Source organism: Arvicanthis niloticus, chromosome 8, assembly GCF_011762505.2.
Source record: "Arvicanthis niloticus isolate mArvNil1 chromosome 8, mArvNil1.pat.X, whole genome shotgun sequence".
NCBI classification, from domain to species: Eukaryota; Metazoa; Chordata; class Mammalia; order Rodentia; family Muridae; genus Arvicanthis; species Arvicanthis niloticus.
The window spans coordinates 22,148,157-22,169,710 of NC_047665.1; the positions used below are offsets into that span (position 1 = coordinate 22,148,157).

At 44.5% G+C, this 21,554-nt stretch overlaps 1 protein-coding gene across 2 annotated transcripts in view; it reads left to right on the forward strand.

Moving 5' to 3' along the window:
- Window positions 1–19,415, forward strand: part of Elovl2 (ELOVL fatty acid elongase 2) — a 39,322-nt gene extending 19,907 nt beyond the window's left edge. For both annotated transcript variants that reach the window (XM_034510833.2, XM_076939135.1), the window contains exons 2-8: window positions 2,978–3,041; window positions 7,384–7,571; window positions 9,620–9,697; window positions 11,558–11,729; window positions 14,142–14,266; window positions 14,706–14,840; window positions 16,979–19,415. In XM_034510833.2, the coding sequence (XP_034366724.1) occupies window positions 2,978–3,041; window positions 7,384–7,571; window positions 9,620–9,697; window positions 11,558–11,729; window positions 14,142–14,266; window positions 14,706–14,840; window positions 16,979–17,104 (888 nt within the window). In that variant the 3' untranslated portion in view covers window positions 17,105–19,415. The remainder of the gene's footprint in view (window positions 1–2,977; window positions 3,042–7,383; window positions 7,572–9,619; window positions 9,698–11,557; window positions 11,730–14,141; window positions 14,267–14,705; window positions 14,841–16,978) is intronic.
- Window positions 19,416–21,554: the final 2,139 nt, after the last annotated feature.

Consider the following 21,554-nt stretch of genomic DNA (forward strand, 5'->3'; position numbering starts at 1 on the left):
TCCTGAGCCCTGGGCACAAGGTAAAGATCTCGTTTTCTGCAGTCCCTCATCCCTGAGGGGAGACACTTCCTCCTGAGTTCCCTACAACTCAGCTCTGGCTCGAGGCTCTTGGGAAGTTTCTGGCACTGGAGTCATACCCTATTTCTTGACTTACTGTTACCCAACTCTCAAGCATTACTGTATTTGCAAACACATAAAAAGAGAAGTAAAGACTTTTGCACGCAAATGTAATCATCTGTTTTGTAGTCTCAATGCACTTGTTTTGAAAAGCAGTGAACTTCTGGTGAAACTGCCTATTCCATCTTTAAACCATTCTCCAAAAACTCAGCTAATAAGACAGAAGAGACACCAAGATCCTAAATCACTTTTTAAAGTAAAATATAATGGCACCATAAACAGAAGCTCAAGTCTGCAAAACAGAACCAGTTGACACATCTAGAGCAGTAACAGAGCTTGTTGCCAAGTCCGACAACCAGAGTGTGAGCATGTTCACACCTGTGAAATGCGGGGAAAACAAACTGCTTTGACTTGACCTCCAACTGGGGCAGTTAGGGATGGGTGGACATCCAGCACTATGGTGGCAGAAAGGTAAGGTCACCCTTTCTGGTCTCTGGTTCCTTGAGTGCTCGCAGAAGCCAGTGGTTAGGCTGAGGGCCTATCTCAAGCAAGCTGCCTAGGCTTCTGTTGTCTGTACCGTGGGACTGCTGAGTGGGACACCACTCCTCCAGGAGGGCTTCATACTTACAGGAGGAGTAGGGGCAAGCAGGTCTTAGCCAGTGCTGCCTCTAGCTCATCAAGGTGAGGGGAGCATGGTGGAAAGGTTAGCCCAGGGAGTACTGTGTTAGTAGTGGACACGATTGCTGGGGAGCCCAGCTTGCTTAGGGTGTGCAGAACCACGGCTTGCCTCTCTCTCTCTCTCTCTCTCTCTCTCTCTCTCTCTCTCTGTCTCTCTCTCTCTCTCTGTCTGTCTGTCTGTCTCACACACACACACACACACGGTCCTCAAGCACTGGTCTGCTTTCTGCTGCTATACTTGTATTTTCTAGTGTTGTCTGCATTCCTACCATATGAGCCACTAGAGACCCTGGTCATCAGTGTTTCCCAGATAAGCTGTACCTCCATGTGCTTGCATCTGTGACTCTTGAACGCCTTTCCTTCTCCCCTTTAAGACAACACCTAGAGGTTCAGTATTCAGCAGGAGCCTCATCTTTTCTTGGTGTGTCTCAAGAATGTTTAAGTTAAAACCTCTGTCCTGTTCTAGTATAGTTCTGAGAGCCTCATAATATTTTTTGCCCTGGAGTTATGAATTACTCTCTAGACTGAGAAGTCCAGGAAGATGAGGACCATGTACTCCTGACTTTGCACTTGGCATCTAATATGGCACTGGCATCAGTGTGTGGTAACTGGTCAGTGGATAATGAAGAATGAAAGACCAGATCCCTTTTATCCCTTTCTTTCTCTGTTGCCTTTTCTGTCTTCTTTCATTTCTTTCCACATTGCAAGTCAATTTCTGCAAATTTACAGCAATAATGAGTTTATATCCTATTCATTGGAGCTTTCTTTCTTAGCTTTGTAAATTTTGGAAAATGGATTTTGAACCTTAGCAAACAAACTGAAAAAGTTTAAACATTTGTTCTTGGTGTGGCAACTGCCACAAGTCCATCTGTAAGGTTAGTACCCTTGTCTGTGGAAGAATGAGAGGTCCGACACAGACCTGCATTATCGGTAGCTGCACAACTGACATTCTGTGCCGCCCACATGCCACCTCACCGCCTTTTCTCAGGCCTGTAGTTATCCTAAGATGCTCCACGTAGAAGACAAAGGTTAAAAAGAGTTGTTTACAAAGTTCAGGCATGTTTTAGCTAAAACACTTTTTATAGCGATGTAATAAGAAAGATATTCTAACATTGTAACTCTCTGGGTCTGCGGCCGCTGCTCGTGAGTGCTGTGAACTCCACAGCCTTCCTCCCAAGCTTCCTCGGGTCCTGAAGACCTTTCCCTACCCCAACTTTGGAATTTTAGGATCAAAAAGAAAATAGGATTAGGTCTCAACACAGTCACAAATATACAGGTCCTGTCCTCAGATGCCCACACATCAGCTGTCTTCTCTCAGCCTGGCCTGGGTATCTGGGCATGAGGTGCTTGGGGGTCATGACTGCACTCCACTTTGAATCTGGAGCTCATTCCATATAAGACAGTCTTGAGGCTGTCACACCCAACTGCTACCAAAGTCATCACTTGAAATTCCTTCCCAGAACCCTGGATCTCCTTCTTCATCTCCCGTTTCTTGAAGGGGAGTTCCAGACCTCTGTGATAGGGGAGGGAGGCTTGAGCATCTATTGTGAGCAGACAGCAAGAGCAAAGGGTAGGCCAAGGAGGTGGTAGCCAAGGTGTTCACCTTAAGATGCCTAGCAACCGCCTAGCCCCAGTCTGAATCTGAATGACAAGAACTAACCCAAGACCCCCAGGTAAGATTCTTTACTGTAATGTTAATTAGTGCTGATGTGCACACATAAAGGTGATAGAAAAATAGTTCTAATATTAGCTCAGTTCCTTTCTGGACTGGAAAAGCAGACACCCTTTAAAGCTGTGGGTTTGGCTCTGTGAAGCATGGAGCTGTTGAGTCCCTGGTGAACACTGTGTTCCACAGCCACAGGCTCCCCATTTCCTATAGCATCTTTCACTGAAGCCATGAAAGCTACTTATGGATTGGCTTTGCCTGCAAGCATTTTGAGGTGAGCGACCCCGCGCGTCTGAGTCCACCATATGTTTTGGGACTCTTCTTACTGAGGACACACGAGAGGGTTGTTTCCTCTGCAATCGTTGCAAGATGGTTACAGCAAGGCTGTGCTTCCTGTCCTCTCTCAAGTCTGCTCACAGACCCTGAAGCTGAGGCACGCATAGATTCAGGAGCTACAGGTTGGCGATGTTAAGAGTTTAAAAATGAAAAGGCTGCTTAATTTTCCCTGTCTTTCAGGAGCAGCTGAAGGCCTTTGATAATGAAGTCAATGCTTTCTTGGATAATATGTTTGGACCTCGAGGTAAGTGAGCCACTTGGGAACACAATGGAAGAATGCCATTTGCATGTAGGAAAGCTATCTCTGGGGTTCTGAGAACAGCGCAGCATCTATCCCTATGAACTGTAAACTGCCTTCCACTAGGTGGCCCTTTCCCAGAAAAAAAGCCCAGTTTCTTCTGCCTCACTTTGTCTCCTGGGATGAGGGGCAGGTGAAATGATTTTTCTTTCCTCTAAGATACCAGCCATGAAGCCTGGTGGCCTGTGCCTCCTCTGTCACCCCCCAGTCTCCAGTCACGGCCTGTCTTCCTCACTCTCGTGGACACAGCCACTTCAGACATCCTTTGACTACTCAAATATGTAAACTTGTTTTATTTGCTGTTTTCCTGTGCCTAGAATGTCTCCCTCCTGTTTTCCTCTTTCCCATCTGGTCAGCTCCTTCTGCTGCAGACCCCAGCTGAGGGCTGTCTTTCTTGGGTGACTTTGTTTCTGCTACACTTCATTACTCTAGTCTCCTCATTCCTCTCTTGCACGGGCTTTCTGGTTGCCACTTGTCTCCTGAAAGCAGGAGCCATAACTCTGCTCACCATCTATCATGGGGTTGTCAAAAGCACGGGAACAGAGGAACTGATATTTCTGACTAGATGACGTCTAGACAGATGTTTTGCTTCACTTGAGCTTGGGTTGTTTGACAAGCCTGTGGGAAATCCTTTGTTTCTACAATGGGTGTCCTAAAGACTGTGAAGATGGGGAGGGAGGCCGAGGTTTTCCTTCTTCTCACAGCGTGGAGATTATTTGGACCATTTCCCAGTTTCCAATGAGGCTCTGAAACCTGTTCTAAGTGAATGATGATTTTATAGAAACTGCAGTTTGAGGGGGTGTTCCATTCTTTCCCCTTGAGGGTCCTTCATGGTGGGCCAGCAGTCTGTAACCTCTGCTCTCCCTGCTTACAGTTGTAGTGACGTGTAGGAAGAACTGGCCAAGAGTGAAGGGCATAACCTCTTGCTTAGGCAGGAGGTCACAGGAGCTGTCTGTGCATTCTTGGGGACCACAACTTTCTGTTTGATTCTCCAGCAGAGAGTTAAACATTGATCTCTCTGAACTAAGTTCACACTGAACTTTGCTGTCAATAGATGGGTGGGAGGCTGGAGTTAATGTAGACTCCAGGTCAGTTGAGGAAAGGATTGCAGTGGCTTACTCTGCTTCACAGCAGGGAGATCATAACATTTACAGTTTGATCACCGAATTGGGTTACTACAGTCACATCAAGAATCCTTGTGCAGTCTTAAAAATGACTGCCACACCCAGCCACCATGGAGGCATCCTTGGCTTTTTCTGATCTTGTACACACACATCAGTGGTACCGTGGGATGCGTCAGAGTATATAGATACTCAAATCCCTGCCGCCAAAGCCACAACAAACATTTGCTGCCATGTTTTAGCTGCAGCAGGTATGATCACCTTTAACTATGACACATGGATAGCAGCATGACAGACACAGTAAAGACTTTCAGGTGTCAGACGATGTACTTTACATGACTTTCCTCCTGACACTACGGATGTAAGTCCAGGTGAGATGAGAGGGAGACTGGTTCTTCTTCATAGGACACAGGTGGAGGTTGCCGAGGGAAACCTAGCATAGTGAACAGTCAGGATGTGGCAAAGACACTAGGCCATAAGTATGCATTCCCTAGAACTGGGGGACTTTGAAGGTGACAGAAACACTCCTGCAGTTCTGATGTCAAGGTAGGGCTCACATTGTCCCCATGACATCTGGTGCTGCTCTCCCAATGCCAGGTTGCTGCCAGGCTGGTGTCCTTGGCCTCTAGATGCATCACTGTCTTCAAATAGTATTCCTTAGTTCTTCTGTCCCTGTCTTGTAAGACATCACTGACTGGGTTAGGGCCCGCCCTAATCAGTACGATGGCATCTTACCACAGTGGTAGCTGCAGGGACCCCAGTTTGAGGGAAGCCACATGCATGGCAGCAGGAGTTGGGTGTGTCTAAGACACAGTTCAGAGGCACTGTAACTTGTAGGGAAGCTGACCACTGTGAGCTTTCTGCCCTCTGTGGGTCTCTTCTGAGGTTCTGGTAGGAACCCCAGGAATGGCCTTGCTGTTTATCTGAAAGGATTGCTTTGAGAACTCCATCACTACATATCAAGGCTTAGGAGATGCCTGGCATGGAGAACATACTCACAGTTAGCTGTGGCAGGATAGCCTGAATAAGAAATCACAGTGGCTGGTACCTTGTTGAGGAAATGAAGCTGTGGTTAGGAAAGGGAGTGGGAAATGACTCCCTTCAGAAAGTAGGGTCTGCATGCAGGCCTTAAAGGATGAGCAGGAAGGCACATAGCACACGTAGCACACGTGCTTCTAGGGGAGTGTGCGCTGGCGGCAGAAAGGCTATAGCAGATCTGAACTTGGCGTTCCCATCTTCATCCTCATCACCGAGGGAGCTGTCTACAGACTTCTCCCTGCCATAGCAGTGGTGCTCACAAAGGCACGCTCCTCATTAGCGTAGTCTGTGAGGGTGTTAGAAAAGTCAGAACAGACAGTGTAGGGCTTTCCAGGGAGAACCAGCAAGGTCAAGAAAGGGACACACCCGTGGTGGAGCCATAGGTTTTTTACACTATCTGTGTAGGATGCAAACAGCATGCAAATATTGTGATTCCAGGCCAGCCTTTAAACAAAAGGAGGCTAATGAGCCAATCTCACATGTGCCTACAGGCCACTTTCAGGGGTTACCTTGTGGTAGAACTTAATCATGGGCTGTGTATGACATCAAATCTTTACTCTCTGGAGGAGTGTGGCAAATCTTGTCCCTGCTGTTGACATTTCTAGTCCTGCCTCAACTCTATATATGCAGCTTTGTAGGAGGCTGCCCTCAGACAGCCACTCCAGGGCCGTGCCATTTTGTCCTCGGTTCCACCAGTGCCACATGCTCCCTGTTGTGGAATGCCACCACTCCATGAACTCAGCGAGTTTACTGCAGTGAACCTGTGCAAATTCTGGGCATTGCCCACTTCCCCTGGTCCTTCCTGTGGGAGGGTACCCAGCAAGGCGTCTGGGTTGAGGTGGCAGCTGTAATTCAGTGCAGACACTGCTGCCCTCCATTGTATTGCCTTCTCTGTTTGTTGGTCCATAAGATGTGTCAACATGAGCAGAGGCGGTGACTGATGGTGACTGATGCACTTGGAAGTCTCCTCCCACCTTACTCTCAGGCAATGTCCAGCTGGAGCTGCTTGTTCCATGGAGGCTTTGTAAATTTAAAGGTGTGTGTGTGTGTGAGCTTCAGAGCCTGCAGAGGTCAGAATAGGCATCAGAGCCCCTAGAGCTGGAGTCACCAACAGTCATGAGTAGCCCTGTGGGTGCTGGGCACTGAACCAGAGTACTCTGCAAGAGCAAGTGCTCCTAACCTCTGAGCCATCTATCCAGCCCTTAGGTATCAGGTTTTCTGTCGTTCTTCTTTTTAAGACGGGGTCTTACTATGTGTACAAGGCTGGTCTAGAACTAAAAGATCTGCCTGCCCCTGACTCCCAGGTGCTGGGATTAAAGATGTATATAGCACTCCCTGCCCATGAAAACTTTTGAATGTATTCTTTCTGCTTCTAATTGTGAGTACGTGAATCCGTACACTAAAGGTCAGGTGCCTGTGATGTCCGTTCACGTGAAGTTGGATAACTGCTGAATCATCCCATAAGCCCTCATGAAAACTTAACTATGCAGCCGGCTCTACTCTAGCTTGCTTAACTCAGGATCGTTTTGTTCTACTGCCTGCCTGCCTGTCTGTCTGTCTGTCTGTCCATGTAGTACCCTTATCTGAAGTTTTGTTCTGTAGTTTCTGTTACCCACAATCTACTATACTCCCAAAAAATTTTAATGGAAAATTTCAGAAGTAACAATTTGTATGTTTAAAACTAACTGCTGTTTTAAGTAGCACATCCTTTCTGAAATTATCCCTTTGTCCAGTGTATCCATGTCAAGACTGTGCAGTAGCCCAGGGATTGTAGCAAAGTAACACCTGTACAGTGATGCTAGCCATTTGGTTACTACAGAGAAAACCATAAACTGCATTCTTTAAGTGAAAAGACGGAAGTTGCCAACTTAATAAGAAAACTTCCAATGCTAAGGTTGCTGAGAAAGAACCAGGGAGTCTGAATTTGTTCAAGGAAAAGCAGCTTGACCTGGTTATGTGAGTTCATCTCAAACGCTGAGTGCTTGGTGAGGCTTGTGGTGTTCACTGGAGACCGTGGGATGTGCACCGTTGATGGGGGCACCCACTGCACAGATGAGTGCCTGTGTCAGGCTTGCTAACCTTGGGGGATCATCGCTCTTCAGGCTCCTCACTGTAAACATTCTTGGCAGATTCTCGAGTTCGAGGGTGGTTCCTGCTGGACTCTTACCTTCCCACCTTCATCCTCACCATCGTGTATCTGCTCTCAATATGGCTGGGCAACAAGTACATGAAGAACAGGCCCGCTCTTTCTCTCAGGGGAATCCTCACCTTGTATAACCTCGGAATCACACTGCTTTCTGCATATATGCTGGTGGAGGTAAGTGGATGTGGCCTGCACTCTGGCCTGCTTCACTCAGCAAGTATCTGGGTTTGAGAACTGGTTATGTATACCTTCCAGAGCTGTGCAAGGTTGCAGTTAGTGCTTCACCATCGTGTCAGAACCTGAGAAAGTTGTTCTTACATTGATACTCTGCCTATCCTAAGTGTCAGAAGCCCTTGTTTCTGACTTGAGCCTTGGCCTGTTTCTGTGTTCCTTAGGGAAATTAAGACTAGAATCATGATTTGGCTTGAAGGGCTTTGAGAGGTCATGTCTTATATTTTTCTTCCCTTATATACTGTATGATTCTAAGGCTTAGAAGTCTTACTCTGTATTGTAAAGTCAAATTTCACATGCAGTTAGTATACAAGTGCATACAGAGATGCTGATGTTCCCGTGGAGGGTCCTACCTAGTCTTGGAATGCGTTGGCAAGCCTGGCTTGACATTTGTTGGCTCTAGCTGCCTACCAAGCCTTCACCCTTTAGCTGCTTCTCAACTGCAAAGCATCAAACCAAAGGCAGAAGTAATGGTCGCTTTGCCCAATATCAGGAGAAATCTAAAAGTATTCAACTTGCTCTAGCAAAAATAAAAAGGAGAAAGGGGACAAAACCAGCTACTTTTAAGGAAAAATTAGGATAAAGCCATCCATAAAGGTTATAATGGCTAGTAATGATGCAAGTCGGACTTTTCCACTATCTGTGAGTTTTAAGAGGTGGTACATGCTTGTCTTAAAATGCAGGTTTCTCACTGTGACTTTATTTTGTGCACTAGCTAATGTGCACCATTTTAATAGTAGCCATTAGCTGTTGCCATAGTGACCAAAATGAAGCACTGGTGGGTGGAATGTGGGGAGAGGAAAGCTGTGTAAACAGTCTGAGTATCTCACTGCACAGGGACCACTAAGTCTTCTGACACACAAAGGCAGTTTCAGGTTCTTTGTTAAAGTGTAGTTAGCATAATAAATGCAAGCTGGTCAGATAAAGTGATGGATTTAGTTTCTTTCTCTTGACAAAGGCTTTTTCTATGTAGCTCTGGCTGTCCTGGAACTCACTATGTAAACCAGGTTGGCCTTGAACTCGTAGAGATTCATCTACCTCTGCCTCCTGAATGCTGGGAATAAAAGTGTGTGTTGCTGTGCTAGACTTAGTTTCTTTACATGGCTCAAGGGAGAGAGACCCTCCCTTGATCAGGAGCAAGCCTGGGAGCACACAGCATTGCAGGCTGCACCTGCAAGTAATTTGGACTAAGGTGAAAAGGAAGGGCCAAAGCCAATAGACAGACTGACTTTAAGTGAGGTTTGTAGCTACTGAGTCCACGCCAGCTTAAGGTTACTCTTCTTTGACAAGCTTGTTTAATTTCTTTCAGTACAAAGGTTAGTGATGGCTGTTGTACACAACCCAGTTAAAGGACTGGGAAAAGCCCAGGAGACAGCTTCCTGAGGCTTGCTTCATAATTGTGCTATAGTTACTAAGTGGTTAGAAAGGTAGAACAGGGTTGGTGACAGCCTGAAAAACAGAATATCCCCTCTTCACGCTAAGGGTTAGGGTCAGGACAAGGTGGCTGGATGACAGGCTTTTTATTAGAGAATAGTGGGGAAGGTAGGCATCAGTCACACAAATTATTTGTTTAGCAACTAATATGGATACAGTGAAGAAATACGTTAAGAAGTGTCTAACCTCTTTTAATATCTGTAAAATTATAGTGTACATCTCATAGAATTATTGAAACCGAAGGGATTAAAATTATAGATAAATGTGAGGAAGCTACACTGCGTGGTAGAGACAGACAGCTAAATAGCTCTTACTAAAGGGGTGCATCCTCTCACTTTTGGGTGACCTGAATGGATGCATTAAGGAGAAGAGGCATGTACTGGCTCACCAGTGAGAGGTGATCCCTTGCTAATGCCTGAAGACAAAGCTGGGTCTGGTTCTGGACCGCTTCTGCCCTGATTACGTGTCATTCGTGATGGCTGCTTCCTTGTTGGGATGGGTTATTCGGTATGGCACATCCTGGTGTTGATTTCTTTCCTTTTCTTGTGCTTTGGCAGCTCATCCTCTCTAGCTGGGAAGGAGGCTACAACTTGCAGTGTCAGAATCTCGACAGTGCAGGAGAAGGGGATATCCGGGTGAGTCTTCTTCCATTAAACAAGAGCAGAGGCTTTCCCTACCGCAGTAGGGACCTGGGATTGCATCAACAGACTTTAGCTCTGATGGAAAGGCTTTGAGACATACATGTCTGAGAAGTGACCAGGTGATGGACTTACTGAGCACATCCCTGTAATGGGTACCTCTCCCAGATGTAGTGAGAATAGATAGCCTCAGAATTGCCATTGCTGCCTTGGGAAATAGTTAAGTGAAAACCGGCTACTGTCAGACTCTGTTTACGAGGATTTTTTTTTTGTGTGTGTGTGAGAAAGTGTCTGTATTGACTCACATTTTAAAAAGAGAAATGGCGGCAGAAGCAAGCAGAAGCTAGTTAAAACAGCTCCTCTGCGGAAGCAGCAGGCGGGGATAAGATGGAAGCCCAGCTGCCCTCAGCATACCTTGTGCTGTTTGATTTTGGAATCATCCTCTTACGTAAATTGTACAACAAAATTAAGTTTAAAAAGGAAACAAAGCAAGTTTCTTTTTCAAAGTTTTAGAATCAGTTAAGGTAAATAAACTCACACACACGGGAAGGTACCTGGCAGAGATTGCTACATGGAGAGGATAGCCCCGGTGGGCAGCATCTTCACAGAATCCAGAGTTCTTTGTTGCTATTATTAATAAAAATGCACTGCTGCTCTCAGCCAGCTTTGGAACACTGAAGGATAAAGTGTATAATAAACTAACATAAGTGGTAACTAGTTCTTGAAAAAAGAGGTTTCTATTTTTAAAAGTAGTGAAAATTAAACCCAGTAATCACAGATGCAAACTGGGAATGTCATAGTTAACCTCATAGAAGAGGACATATTTCAAAGCTTTATCTGCAGAAAAGACCTCTTTAGTCTGTGACAGCCCAAAGCACTCAGCTTGACTTTTACAGAGTTGCTACCTAACACAAGGGATAAGTTTTCTTAGTTCCAGGTTTGGGTCAGGAAATGTAAGATGACTCTAGGACATCCTGTGATCCTCAGCAAAGGACCACACATGACCACTGGGTCATGCATGATTACAGGAACTGTCTCAAAAGACCCCCTCTCTCACTGGATATTAAGGACAGTTGAAGCATCAGAAAAACACTACCTGGGATCAGCTGAAATACACTGAGTGCAGGGAGTGCAGAAGAAAGAAAGGACTGTCTGTTACCTTTCAATGTTGATATGACATCACATCATTGCAGGAAAAGTTAAGGCAAAGAATTAAAAATACTTCTCATCTTTATATGTGATTTTCCAAATACACAAGGGGGGAAATATTAGGAAAGGAATGTCTAAGTCACAGTAGAATCAGAACACCACTTTGAAAAACGTTTATCATCTGAAGGAGGGGCATCTCCTCTGGTGCTGTGACACACTTGGTGGATTCACATCCTCACTGCACTTTCAGAGCTCTGACTACAGAGGAGCGTTTAAGGCAGCCTGGGACTAGAAAGGTTCTGAGAAAAAGAACAGAGGTAGCTGGGTAAGCTCCTGAGAGAAGGTGGCTGCCAAGAGGAGGCTTAGTGAAGGGTGGTTAAAATGTGTGACACGGAGTGGGGGACGGAGATGCAGGTGACCACACGGAAGCTTTACGAGATGCTGGTGGAGGTCCTGTCCTGAGGTGGGAGTCATGAATGAATAGCTGTGGTGTGGAGGAGTAACTTGATTTGATGAATGTTTGCGAAAGACCCCATTCCTTGTTGAGAGGACCGGACTGCACGGAGTAAGAGGAAACTGGGGGAAAGAGCAGAGCAGCAGTGTTCTCTGAGGGAGGGCTGGAGCAAACACAGGCGGGAGGCAGAGCGCTGGCCATGGGGCGGAGCTTGGGCACGCCATCACCTTTCTCCCTCCTTGAACTTGTTACAGGTAGCCAAGGTCTTGTGGTGGTACTACTTTTCTAAACTAGTGGAGTTCCTGGACACGATTTTCTTTGTTCTTCGAAAAAAGACCAATCAGATCACCTTTCTTCATGTATATCACCATGCCTCCATGTTTAACATCTGGTGGTGTGTTTTGAACTGGATACCTTGTGGTCAAAGTAAGTCATTGTGGTAACTCTTGGTTCTGTGGAATGAGTCTCACAAGACCACTAGCTCACCTCTTACGTGCAGCTTAGGAGAGATGGGTGCCCCTAAAGTCACTTCACTACAGGAAGTTTATTTGCTGGTGGCTATTTAAGTGTCTGAATTTTTGTGTTGACAAAATCTGAGCAAGACCTTAAGTTTAAAAAATTGTTTCTTCACCAGGCACCAATTGTCAGATGGGCATGGAGACAGAGGTCTCAGGCAGAGCCACCCAATTCTATAGAAGGCAGCCTGTGCCACCTCAGGCAACACCTGCCACATGACCACCTCACTGGGGCACACATTATCATTTGAGCACTTATGGATTCTTGACTTCAAAGTCTGAAAACTTAAGACATCTCTGTGTGATCCCCTAAAGCACTAGCTTTCAACTTTAAAAAAATGGAAACTACAATAGGAAACAGATTTTAAGTTGCATTCCTAAAATCCTAGCACTTGGCCAGCTGGGGTAGGAGGGGCTACAACATGGCAAGACCCTGTCTCAAAGCACGATTATGCCTACCTAACTACAAGCACACACATGATACGTGCTATTCAATAAGCCAGTGTGCTCATTCATATCACACACTTTGCATGAAGCAAGAGCTTCACGAGGTAGCTCTGATCCTGGCCCTACATGGCCTGCTGTGTGTCTAAGCCGTAATCCTGCTTTACTTTCACTGTGAGCACGTGATGAAGTCTTCCTACATAGCTTCTTCATAGCTCACAGGGAGAGGGCTAGGATGCTCAGTTATGACTGAACTAAAGAGAATGGCACTTTTTCATTTAAATCATTATGTTCCCATGAGTTTGAAAATAGTCTATGAATAATTAAATGGGACAAATCTTAAGAAAACATTATTTTAGAGGGCAGAGTATAGCTCGTCAATAGAGCACTTGCTTAGAAGGTACAAGGACCACAAAAAAAACCAGATCAAATTATAAGTGATAGCTTTAAATTTGCCTTAAATGGGTGTGGTGTGACACGCCTGTATTTTTCCTTAGGAGCCAGGGTCTTGTATCAATGGTAGTAACTGCCAAGAACATGTGGGATGCAGATACCCCTTGACCTACCAAAGGGTCAAATGTGATAAACCCACTCTGAATTGAAAGCACCCTAAGTTAAAACTGCATGTAATGTGTTCAGTCCACTGAGCACCCCCATCATAGCCACAGGACAGAGAGCATCTCGGTGGTCTCATCTCCTGGTTGCAGCATGGGATGAGCTACAGTCATTTCATCACTCAGCATCCAGAAAGAGCATTAGACCACTATTACTAATATGAAGGTCAACAAACAAGGCTCAAGTTATGGTTTTTGCCAAATCTGCATCATTTTGATCATGTCATTAAGCTGAAAAAGCATCACAGCGCCATCACGAAGTTGCACGATATCCCTGGCTCTCAAGGTACAAATGAAAACTCCCATGCAGGGAAGGAAAGTGCACAAAAAATGATGGCCGTCACCTTCCATGGGTAGCCGTCACCTTCCATGGATGGCCGTCACCTCCTCTGATGGCAAAAACAGTACCACAATCAAGAAGGATTTTTTGTTTCAGTTTTAACAGTTTCATTAGGGATTTAAAATTCACACTGCACTGTGCAGAGCGGTCCTGTAAATATCTGTATCCTGTATCTCCCAGATGATTGCAAAACTGTTAAGTACAGAGAACCCAGACAGGCAAACAAACATCACTCACCTTGCACTGCTGAGTACTCCCGAAGTGTTTGTTTCCATGGAAACCCAAGCATCAGAGCGCATTCTGCCAGTATTTGCTGAGAATCTACTATGTGCATCTCGCTGCTCCTTTCCTTCCCAGGGTTACTAACGTAGGGTGAGACCCTGGGGCTAAAGAGTTCAAACTGACCAACTGAGTAGCGGTAGGCAGTGCTCTTTACTTCATGCAGTGTGATGGGCTCTCTCAATCCCACCACAGCCTTGCGTGGGTTCAAACTGAGAAAATAGCTTGCAAGACCATGTAACTCACCACTAGGCAACACTGAACCTCTCCTCCAGCCACAAGAGGCTCTGCCATCAACGCTCTGCAGCCAGACTTAAGCTCACCTTTCTCTGCCCCTCTGGATTAGCTGGTAAAAATAACCTTCGTAGAGAAAGCAAGCCCTCTGCAGATACTGAGCGGCTGGTTCGTTTGGCTGAATCCCTCCCCCAGCACACTCCTCACAGCCTCGCAGTTCACATTTTCTGTCTAGGGGGTTTTATAAGCCTGGAGAGATGGGAGCAGTTGGGGGTGTGGCCATGTGAATGCTGTTGCATGACGGTCTAGACCTGTTAGTACTTTTTAGTCAGGATACAGAGATCATCACATACGGAGGAAGGAGGAGCACCTGACTTCTGAGAACACTAACTCACATACTCCACTGCCACAGGCTTCTTTGGACCAACCCTGAACAGTTTCATCCACATTCTCATGTACTCCTACTATGGACTGTCTGTGTTCCCGTCCATGCACAAGTACCTCTGGTGGAAGAAGTACCTCACACAGGCTCAGCTGGTACGTTGTTCTTTCTTTGCTTTTCCATGTGGCTCACAGACAGTGAAGAAGTAGGCAACTCGGGCTTCTCTGTGGCAAGGGTGCCTGTTTGTCTCGATCACAGCCTTGAGGGATCATACTTTAGCCATCAGAGTAGCTTCTCTGTACCAGTAGCTTCTAATGGAAATTTTCTTCTTTGAAGTATATATGAACACTTTAATATGCAACTTAGGTCATTTTTTTATCAAAATAATCTCAACTGTTCCTTTTCCATGAGAAAATAGACAAATATGTACTTACATATGTACTTTCAAATGAGATTTCTGAGCAGGACAGTGGGCCATTGAGACAGTTTTCTTGATTTGCTTCTACAGAACATAGCAAGTGACAGTAGTTACATGTAGAGCACTAGCGCCCCACCACAGGGCCTGTCCTCACCCGCAGCCTCTCTGCCTTCTAGGTGCAGTTTGTGCTCACCATAACACACACGCTGAGTGCTGTGGTGAAGCCCTGCGGCTTCCCCTTTGGCTGTCTCATCTTCCAGTCTTCCTATATGATGACACTGGTCATCCTGTTCTTAAACTTCTATATTCAGGTATGTAAGATGGAAGTATTCAGGGGCAACATATCAGACAGTCCCTTGCACTGTGTGTTTAATATAACAGTGTGCACAGAGGAGGGAGAGCACCTCCACAGTGTGCACAGGAGGAGGGAGAGCACCTCCACAGTGTGCACAGAGGAGGGAGAGCACCTCCACAGTGTGCACAGAGGAGGGAGAGCACCTCCACAGTGTGCACAGAGGAGGGAGAGCACCTCCACAGTGTGCACAGAGGAGGGAGAGCACCTCCACAGTGTGCACAGAGGAGGGAGAGCACCTCCACAGTGTGCACAGAGGAGGGAAAGCACCTCCACAGTGTGCACAGGAGGAGGGAGAGCACCTCCACAGTATGCACAGGAGGAGGGAGAGCACCTCCACAGTGTGCACAGGAGGAGGGAGAGCACCTCCACAGTGTGCACAGAGGAGGGAGAGCACCTCCACAGTGTGCACAGAGGAGGGAGAGCACCTCCACAGTGTGCACAGGAGGAGGGAGAGCACCTCCACAGTGTGCACAGGAGGAGGGAGAGCACCTCTACAGTGTGCACAGATGAGGGAGAGCACCTCTACAGTGTGCACAGGAGGAGGGAGAGCACCTCCACAGTGTGCACAGGAGAGCACCTCCACGGTGTGCACAGGAGGAGGGAGAGCACCTCCTAACTCCTTTTCCCACATCCTCCTACTCCAAGAACAGCCTGCTAACAGTCCAGTTGCCCTTTGTCGATAACTTGTTCAGAAAGACTGTGTCATGTCTCAATATGCATTTGCATCATGGCACCCAATCTGCCATCTGAAGGCTGAACAGGTGTGGTGACACAGAGGGAGCTGGAACAGAGAACGGCTTGGGAACAATGGTGGTTAATAATCTTTAAGCCTCTGTCAACTGAGGCAGTGTTTGGGAAAATTCCTTTAAGGCAAACCAGCATGGAAAGGGCATGCTGGCTCTTTCTCTGTCAAGTGACATTTTCTTTTCAATTAACAATTTAAATGAGTGAGTCCCTCAAAGTGACTGTGTTATGTAAGAGGCCATGCAGGCTGTGGTAGGAAAGGTCTCAGGTGGTTATGGATTTTAAATTGCTGGGCTACAGAAAGGGAAAGGCTGTTTCAAACAAAAAACATAATTTGTATTAAAACAGTACTTTGGAAGTTTTATTCAAACATTTTCTTCTCCAGACAATTACTCTTCAATTTTTAGTTTTTGGTCCATGGTGCTTTTATACGAAGGGTCACTGTGGGAACTGGGCCTTTGACAGCTCTTCAGATTGTGTGTTTCTGGACTAGACTGACTGGCCTTTGGCTCTTGAAACAAATACGTTTCCTTTGAGGATGTATAAGTAAAAAACTGTCAATAGGTCCAAACAGACCCACGCATGCGCACCAAACAGAAAAGGAACAGCAAGGCTGCCTGCAGCCCTGTAGTGGTAGGTGAGGGCTACAGAAAATATCTCCACACACTGGTTCAACTGAATCCTAGTTCTGACTTCACATCCTTCCAGTCTTGACTCTTGCTACTACTATCATTGCCTTTTAAAAAGTAAAAATGCTGTTATCCTAGCACCAAGGATGTAGGGGTAGGAGATCAAGTTCTGTTACATAGCAAGTTGGAGACCAGCCTAAGCTGTAAGAGACCTTGTCTCAATAAACAAACACACACAAGATGACAGATCAGGTAGTTCATCAGAATGACAGAGAGGGGGGACATCTGAGGCTGGCGTAGAGTTCTTTGGCAGTTGACATATTTAACATGCATGAGACCCTGCATTCCATCTGTAGTACTAAAGCCCTGCTAGAATCAGGAGATGTAATTAAATTGCAATCTCAAAATAAAAAGCATAAAATAACAGCTCCTTTTACTGTGAATTTTAAAGGAAGTTATGTTTTTCCAAGTGAACAACTAATATGATTCAAACACTAGCAAATTATGATGTCACACAGATAGTAAAGTAGCCTTGACTGACATTCATGTATCTGTGTTGGTTTTTACCTAAGCTTTGCAGCAGAGGCTTAAAAATGAACAAATTCTTATTAGAAGGCCCAGAGCCAAGGACAATTGTGTAGCACTTTAACTACGTGCTATGTCGGAGGTTAGAGACAAGGGCTTATTAAAACGTCTTTTTCTCCTGTCTACACTCTGACAGACATACCGAAAAAAGCCAGCAAAGAAAGAGCTACAAGAGCAACCTGCAGGGAAAGAAGTGAAGAACGGTTTCCCCAAAGCCCACTTCATTGCGGCTAATGGCATGACGGACAAGAAGGCGCAATAAAATGAAGTGCGGGGAAACAAACTGAGGTGGCGGTGGAGGTGAACAGATGAGCTTGTTTTAAAGCAGAGACTGAATTGAAAGTTGTATGTTTTAGCATAAACTAATTCCTTTTGAGTTTGTAAATCATTTGTACCCAGAATGTATTATAATATATTGCTATTAGGTTACCCTATTAACTGGAGCGATGCCGACCTCTACAAACCTCAGAACAGGTGCACGGCCCCCTCTCCTGAGCTCTTCGTAATGCCTTATTCATGTGGAAAACCAGGAGACTCGGGCTTTGTGTTTCGTGGCAAGTCTTCGGAGTTAATTTTCTTTAGATTAAATGTGTAAAAATGTTAATTGTATTGTAAATGTCAGGGTCTGTTCTAGTCTATGTCAAGCAATAACTGTCAGTGCATAAATCGATTGGTCCACTGTTGCTTAAGGCAGCAGCCCCAGGAGCGTTTAAATGGGATCCTTAGGAAGACAGAACCCAGAAAAACCCCTTCCTCTCTTAAGCCAGTAGTCTCATCTGCTAAAAAACACCTCTGATTTTAAACTTAGTGACATGGTAATGAAATTCGGTAATCTTCAACATAATATGAAGATAGTCATTCTGTGAAGGCACAGCTTCTTGAGCTGGGTGTGGTGGCACTCGTCTGTGAGTCCAGCACTTGGGTATCAAGACAGCTGGGATACACAGGCACAAGACTCTGTCTTGACCAGAAAAAAAAATTGTTTGCCAAATCATAACTCAGGGGCTTTGGATAGAGCCATCTCTCAGTTTCAATTGACTTCCTTAGTCATCCATTCCTGTCTGCCTCCTTTGTTAGTCTGGATTCATGGAGTTACGTTCCCCACATCCAAAGCCAGTGTCTACATACAGCTGCCATGCCCTTTCTGAGCAAAGGCTGGAGTCCAATTGCAGTTCCTCTTGGCACAGAAGTGCAACCGGAATACTTATAAGTCATAATCAACAGAGACACAGGGGCAATAGACATCCTATTTGTGAGCTGTAGCTGCTGAGCCTGCTCGTGAACATTAGTGCAAGTAGTTGCTATCAACCTTCATGAATTAAATTTAAGTTTCAGAAAGCAGAAAAGGATACAGTAGTCATTTAGAAAGATCCTGTGGGCTGGCCATAAGACATAATGATGTGTCTGGCCCAAGCAGCAAATGCTCCCCCTGCTTAGACCTGTGGCCTCTGTGGAGAAGCTAGTACAGAGGCAGACCAAGGCACTGGACCACTTCTGTTCCCTCAAACTGATGGATCACCACCATTAAACTATACCAAATGTAAAAAAGTGCATTTTCCAAAAATGTACACAAAACACAACTTTCTCTGTTTTCCCTCCATTTTAGCAAATATGTTCTTGGTTCATGGTACTGGCATCGAGCGCACGGGCACCAGGTAGGCTTTCCTCGAGTGCCAACAGTGGGGCCTGCCCACCACTGTCTTCTTATTCTCTTTCTGGGCAAGCTCCCATTTTAACTTTTCCCTGTTAAGAATTGCACTGACGTTTTTAAACTCGTAAGTATACCGCCCTTCTCACTGGTGTATTTTGAAAACCACCACAGTCCGATGTCCTGTGCCATCTCTGTCATTCCTGTTGAACAGACTCTTCCTGTCTGGTGACCACCTATACTTCAATGCGTTTTCTAAACAATTTTCTCAAATTGATCTGCTCCCAGGTGCTTTATTACCACCACATCTCTGGTGACTTAGACTCAAGTTGGTGTATTATTCTTTCCCAAGAATTCATTTTCAGGTTTCGCTTTGAGTATGTTATTGTGCTTCTATGACAATACCAAAGGAACAAACTCCTTAGTGAATCTGGAGTTCAGCTTTAGTTTTCGAACACCATCTGAAATCTGTTACTAAAATGAATTCTGGGTAAAAATGAGACTCAGGCGGCATCACTGGTCATTGCATCAGATTATTCTTGCTTGCCAGTGAGAGGCAACTGAAGTCTTGCTGTGCAGCATACCTTCAGTTTAGGGTGTTTTCATGACCTCACATCTGTGTAGCACAAAGGATGCTGCCTTCCTATGGAAGATCAACAATGGCAGCTCAAAGTACCAGCCAGCTTTAGACCTCCCAGAGCAAAGCTCAGTGCAGCACTAAGCCTTAAACCACCCAAGGGCTGACAAACCATGCAGAGCTATGAAATCTGTACTGAGAAAATGCAATCTGGAAAGATTTTAACCCATTCACTCTTAGTGTGAATTTTCTAAAATAGAAGTATAAAAAATTTGTCTCTATAATCTGATAAAAAAAAAAAACCCTGTGTTTTCCCAAGTAAATTCCCTTTTATTCATGAGAACAAAAGTACTTGAATACTATAAAATCTAAATTTCCCCAACTTTTAAAATAAAATGGAATATTTGCTGAATGAATTAAGCATAGAAAATGTCAACCCATCAGAATTATATTTATACATATTGGTGGATAAGTTCCTGTCTTCCCACATCAGAGAATTATTATTTTTTTTTTTTTTACCAAAATGGGCAGAATAGCATTTTGTATGTTAGAGACCATTCTTTTCTAGTCCTTCTGAAACATTCCTGTGTCATTTAAGAATGTTAGTAGAGGTCGCTTCTTTGGAAATTGAGGACTTTTTGTTTTCCTTTGAAAGTATGGCATCTGAAGAACACAGTATCATGACTCGGGTGGAAAGGGAGGCAGAAGCCATTTTTCTTTTAGATGAAAAGCATTCTGTGTGATTGTTGTATAATAAATTGATTTTTACACTAAAACATGTTGTAATTTTTTTTTTGATTCAAAGAAACTAAAATGTGGGCCTGTGTGGTATTCTAAGTGGCCTATTATTCAGAGATTATATCTACCAACAAAGTGATATATTAGTGATTAATCTTAGGTTCTTAATTCATTTCAGCAAGCATTGGGATGTTTAACATTATTAATGTAATATTTATATACCCAGCTAAACTATGTAAGAAGCTGGTTACTCACAAGGAAAATTTAATAGCAATCAGATAAACAAAGGATGCAACTATTAGAAACTACTTACTATACAGTATAAAAATATACCATGTTTTATTATATTATAGTACCATAGCACACTGCACTATACAATGGGAGCACACAGAACATTGGTTATCAATACCCTGGGCACCTGCAGTGTCAGTAACGATTTCTTCTCAGGAGCTGAAGCAAGGCCACAATCTGGTGTTTGTCAGCATAGAGGCTATATTCTCCACCACGATGAAGATCCCAAGACACCAACTTGGAAGTAGCCTCAATAGTTATGCTCAAGGTCTGATCTAAAGTTGCTTACATTCCAAGGTAGAGATGGTCAGGGCAAGGGAGTTAGGAAGGGGAGAAAGAACTTGGAGTGAGTGGGGAGTAGAGTTTAGGGAGAAGGTGAACATTTTAAAGAGCCTTTTTTCACTTCATTATTTTAAGCTGTAGGTGGGATAATCTCATTAGAACTTTGTTTTTAAAACTAACAGGCAAGGAAAAGTGACACATCCCCGAAATCCCAGCACAAAGAAAGCTGGGGCAGGAGGAGGTCTCTGAGTTAAAACCACTTTTGGATATAGTAGGTTGGTTCCTGGAAATTTTGGCTGTCTCAAAAAATATATAACATGCCCAATGTTTCTATGATAAATTAGCTATTGCAAATTAGAAGAATAGTTTTTATAATAAACACCTAATGTCTCTTTAACACTTTATTTAAAGAAGAGATTCAACATACATATTTACATATGAAAGCCTTCTTCCAAGTCAGATGACCTTTACATATTTGAGCTCCTTTCTGAGACAGGTAAGAAAACATTCACCCTTACAGACTACCATCACCTAAATATTCCTTGGCCTTTAGTAAATGTGACTTGGTCATGGGGTGGAAAAGTATAAATCATTTTCCCACAAGGCACAATTTGGTTTGTTTTGTTTTGTTTTGTTTTGTTTTGTTTTTTTTTTTGGTTTTTCAAGACAGGGTTTCTCTGTGTAGCCCTGGCTGTCCTGGAACTCACTCTGTAGACCAAGGCTGGCCTCGAACTCAGAAATCCGCCTGCCTCTGCCTCCCAAGTGCTGGGATTAAAGGCGGGCGCCACCACTGCCTGGCAAGGCACAAATTCTTAGAGTACACAACCTCCTTTAATCATGTCTCAAGCTGAGAACCAACTAATCAAACACATTAGCCTATAGGAGACATTGTACATCCAAGTCATACGAAAGCCTTTCCTTTTTGAACCTAGTTTACTCACAGATTCTTAGATTAACTCTGAAATTTCCTATTTAAAAAAAAGAAAGAAAGGAAGGAAGGAAGGAAGGAAGGAAGGAAGGAAGGAAGGAAGGAAGGAAGGAAAAAGAAAAAAAGAAAAAGAAAAGAAATGCCTATACAGATACTGGAGGTATTTAGACCAGAAAAGGACTCCCTTCTTCATGTCATAATTAACTCTCTAAATACTAAGAAGTATAATGACAGTGACCACAGAGAAG